General features: G+C 37.4%; 1 protein-coding gene across 1 annotated transcript; it reads left to right on the forward strand.

The window, feature by feature from the left end:
* The first annotated feature begins 1,609 nt into the window (after nucleotides 1-1,609).
* On the forward strand, nucleotides 1,610-3,626 carry LOC111717375 (uncharacterized). The gene is made up of 5 exons (XM_023492874.1): nucleotides 1,610-2,199; nucleotides 2,294-2,373; nucleotides 2,472-2,589; nucleotides 3,097-3,463; nucleotides 3,581-3,626. Exons 1-5 carry the CDS (start codon nucleotides 1,935-1,937, stop codon nucleotides 3,624-3,626), a joined length of 876 nt encoding a protein of 291 aa, XP_023348642.1. The 5' UTR covers nucleotides 1,610-1,934.
* The last annotated feature ends 730 nt before the right edge of the window (nucleotides 3,627-4,356 follow it).

Raw genomic sequence — 4,356 nt, forward strand, 5'->3', positions numbered from 1 at the left:
GGAGACTAAATATGATTGTGAAAAAACTTGTATACATCCCTGGTAGTGACTAAAAAATTTAAACAGATACAATCACGACTTAGGAGCCATTTAATTTTGATGCGGATCCTGGATCCACACTGGAAAAAAATGGATCCCAATCCGAGATCATTTCTTTATGCTTTATAGAATTTGTTAAAGAAGAATAATTTTTCAAACGTTTTTGTTCTTTTGATCGTTTAATTTTATTCTAAAAACCTGATGAACCATTAGGAAATGAGGTATTTTTTATAATCTCTTTTCAAAGTTCAGATTCAGGGTGTCTATCTTACCGGTAGAGCTGGGCAGGTGACGAGGACCAGGTTTGCGCCGTTCTTTCAGGCAGGGCAGCAATCTAGGCGAGTAAAAAATATATAAGTATTTTTTGTTAAGAAGATGCTATTCACCCAAGAGGAGCTAACTAGGATATTGGCTACACCTCACTTCTCACTACCTAGTACCCTGACATTTCAGGAATTTTATTTCGAACAGATATATTAACCAATCAACCCCCCCCCTCTCCCTAACTAAAAAATCAAAGTTTTCACCTTTTTAAAGGGAGTGACTGACAATGCCCTAGAAACCAGTCCCATTAGGTCGAGATAGGTCAGGTTAGGTCGGATTACGTCAGATTACCAAATTGGTCGCAATATGACCAGTCCCCTTAGGTTGTGTTAGGTAGTGTTAGGTCGGGTTACGTCAGATTACCAAACTGGTCGAAACATGACCAGTCCCCCAGGTCGTGTTTGGTCAGTTTAGGTCGGGTTAGGTTGAGTTACCTAACTGGTCTCATACTGGTCTTAACCTGACCAGTCGGTGACATGGAAATGCCTCAACACGGAAACGACTCAACACGGAAACGGATCAAAAATTATTTTTGAGGCATTTTCGTTTTTTTTAGAAATTCAAGGAAATCCCTCAAAAGTTCAGAATTGTTGAGGGATTTCCGAATATTTTGTATCCGTTTCCCAATATTTAGAGTTGAATGGTTTCCTCTTTTTTTTGATCAATTTCCTCATATTTTTAGGTCCGTTTCCTCATATTTTTGATCCGTTTCCACTTTTTTCAAAAACTTTAAAAATCTCAAATATTATTAGCCCGCTTTAAAATGAGAAAAAAAGTTGAAAAAATATAAGGTGTTAAAAACGCCAAAAGAGATATTTTACTTTCGATTTTTATTAACTCCATTCTTGTTGGGAGGGGGGATGGGGTGGATTGTTTACCCCCCTGTATTTATTAAATAACTCTTATTGTGAAATATTTTTTAAATGTTTACAAATTGTGCGTTTTGTTGTAGATTCTAAATATTTTAGACCTCAAACACGGGATTTAGAGAGGGGTTGCTCGGGTATACTGGATTTTTTTTTAAAGTATCTCAAATAAAGAGAATAGAATATATATTAGAGCGGAATTTAGAATCTAGGTACGATTTTTTTCAGCCTCCTTTAGCCCGAAAGGGTGTTCAAAGTGTACAAATCATGTAAATGTTCAAGAAATATATGCAGTAGAGTTAATACAAAATTTTATAAAACGAATTAGGTGAATAAAAAACATCATTTGATTTATAGTTATAACGGAAAATCATCGTTTGTAAAGTGTAAGGCTAGAGCCTATGTGAAACGATCATTACTCAATTATGAAAACACACATTTTATAATTTGATTTTCTTTTAACATTATTTTTAGACTTTCTAAAAAAAACGACGTTCCAGGGTCCAAAAAGTTATATAGCACAAATATGTGAAGTACACCTGCAGTATGGAAACAGTACAACAAAAGGGTTGTTTTTTTCCCCTAGTAAATTCCTCTCTAATATATATTCAATTCTCTTTGATCCCAACCCAGCTATGAATAAAAAATACCTTTTTTTAACCCTAGGCAATTTGTGAACGGTTTCAATCGGAGAAGAGGGAATCTATGATTCCCGACCCCACCTTCGACTGGTTGAAGGCGCCCGTCCTCAAGTCCTCGGAAGTTCAGTCTGAGACGGAGCCGGACACCAAGACCGTATTGACAACGAAGGCGATGTTGACGACCGAATCCAGTCCCCTCCCTCTCCAACCGTCTTCTGTTCTCCCTGAGACGCTCGTCGTGAAGGAGAAGCTGTTGAAACTGACTCATCCCGACATGGGAACGATTTCCCTAATCGTTTCCGTAGTCTCGCTCTGCCTCACTCTAATATGTAAGATTTAATTAGTTTTCTTGCTTAATAAGGATTTTTGGTCATATTTTAGAATTTGTTACATTGCAAAATAAGAATTGTTCTTTTTTTTCAGCATTGTTGGCTAACCGATGTTACAAACGTTGTCAACAGAAAGGAAGAAGAGCTAAGAGTAACGGAACCCTGCCACTCCGGGTACATTTTTGCCTCTCATTTTATTTTATTGTAAATTCTTTCGATTTTTCTTTAAAAAAAGACTTTTTTAACTTTTTTAACCTGTATACCTTGATGAGACCACAGGAACGAGAAGAATTCCATTGTCGGAGCTCCCCTCATCAGGTCGCATAACCCCTGGGAGAGAGAGACGGCGACCACCCTCAGACAGCTCAACCCTCTCGTCAATGACCACCGGTGAGCACTTAAAAAAACATTTTTTAAATTTTGTACGTCTTTGACCCGTTCTTGATTTTTTAAAAAGCTGTGTTAAATTAGCATCCCCAATAAAAATGAGAATTAAATGCGAACTTCTTCATAGATTATTTCAAACAGCGAAGAACAAAGTTAAAAATAGTTTTTTAACACTGATAAAAAAAATAAACCCCGGCTATATAAAAACGCAGTCTACCATATCTTTTACTCTGTCAAAAAAACCAGAGAGAACCCAATATAAAACGGGATTTTAGTTATGCGAACAACAATAAAAATCTTCAAAATACTAATTTAAAAGATACAAAATAAGGTAGACCCCCCCCCCATTTTTGTTTGGAAAATTCACAAAAACCTTTTGTTTGATCAACGCTAACAGTTTGACAATAAGTAAAACAAAAGATGATCAAACTCTATTTTATTTTTATACTGGTTCGATTATTATTTTTTATCGTCCAATTGATTGATCGATTTTTTTGTACCTTGTCTCAGGAAGGACAGAGCTGGAGAACGTTGAGATTCATTGTCTCCATCCTCAGCAACCTGTGTTCCCTCCCCTTTCGCTCAGTCAACCCGCCCAGGCAGGGGCACGTTCAACCGTCCAAAGCTTCCAGCCGTCAATCCAAACTGACCAACGCCTGAACCTTGGTGGCACACGACTCAAAACAACAGCATACACCCGCGACTTTTACGGAGGGGTCCCCTATCCAAACAGAGGAGGGGTCGGAGAGATTTATCTCGACCCATCCAGGATAATGAGCCAAGCCGCCAGCCAGGTGACCGAGGGACATGAGTCGGAGTACTCCTCCTTCACAAACCCGATTTTCAGTTCCACAGACATGGGCCTTAACCTACCAAGGTAAAAAAAAACATTATTTGAAAATTGAACAATACAAACAAATGGAAAGTGACTTATTATTTTAAACGTTTAAAAACTGTTTTTAAAATAACCTAATTTTCTTTTATTCTTTTTCAGTGCCACAGAGTTTGAGAGCGAGTGGTCCACGCCGCCCAACCAGTAACCACCAGACCGATCTGTACACGACTGTATTATACTACCAATTTTTTTCTTTCAATTTTACATTAGGGTTTACAACTGTACGGTGTTTTATACCTATGTCCCATACCGTACAATAAAAACTAGTTTAAGTATGGATTCGGTTTTCAGAAATTGATAGAAAAAAAATAACATGAACCTTTGGTCTGTTTTGGCGCTGGGGTATTGGATCTCCCTAATTTCCAGCAGTTTCCAAAGTAAGCTCCCCCACATCTAAAAAGTAGAGAGAAACTTTAGATTTCAATTTTATATTTATTCTATGGTTCTATGCACTACACCTTTGAGGGGTTATATATTGATTTTGGCTTTAAGGACGTAGCCTGGTGTCACAATATTGCCTGAGAAGAGGAAAAACTCGAAATGTCATGCTAGAAGTCACCTTGGGTGTGCTAGAGGCCACCCTATCTACACAAATGGTGGTCTATTATCTGTTCTCCTTCAGTACTCCTTCAACGTACTGTGCGCCCTCTTAAACTGGATCTAAACCCCTGCTGGACTCGTACCATTGCCTTAAAATACAGTTTTATTGTAAAAAATTGTATTTTTACACGGTTTTAATGAATATGTTATGTATATTACAAACTTTCTTTTCTTTTTTTTGTTGTGGGTGTAGACAAGAAGCGTGTTTTGATCTGTCGTACTTTAACACGTTTTTTCTTTTCAAAATCGTAGTTACCACCTTTCTTTATGTTTTT

This window comes from Eurytemora carolleeae, unplaced genomic scaffold (assembly GCF_000591075.1).
Source record: "Eurytemora carolleeae unplaced genomic scaffold, Eaff_2.0 scaffold2548, whole genome shotgun sequence".
In the NCBI taxonomy this organism is placed as follows: domain Eukaryota; kingdom Metazoa; phylum Arthropoda; class Copepoda; order Calanoida; family Temoridae; genus Eurytemora; species Eurytemora carolleeae.

What these genes read in the sequence shown, in the direction of transcription:
- LOC111717375 (XM_023492874.1), top strand. Translation starts at nt 1,935, where the DNA reads ATGATTCCCGACCCCACCTTCGACTGGTTGAAGGCGCCCGTCCTCAAG. An exon ending in GCTCTGCCTCACTCTAATAT is followed by an intron (nt 2,200 to 2,293) that starts GTAAGATTTAAT and finishes CTTTTTTTTCAG; the next exon opens with CATTGTTGGCTAACCGATGT. An exon ending in ATGGGCCTTAACCTACCAAG is followed by an intron (nt 3,464 to 3,580) that starts GTAAAAAAAAAC and finishes ATTCTTTTTCAG; the next exon opens with TGCCACAGAGTTTGAGAGCG.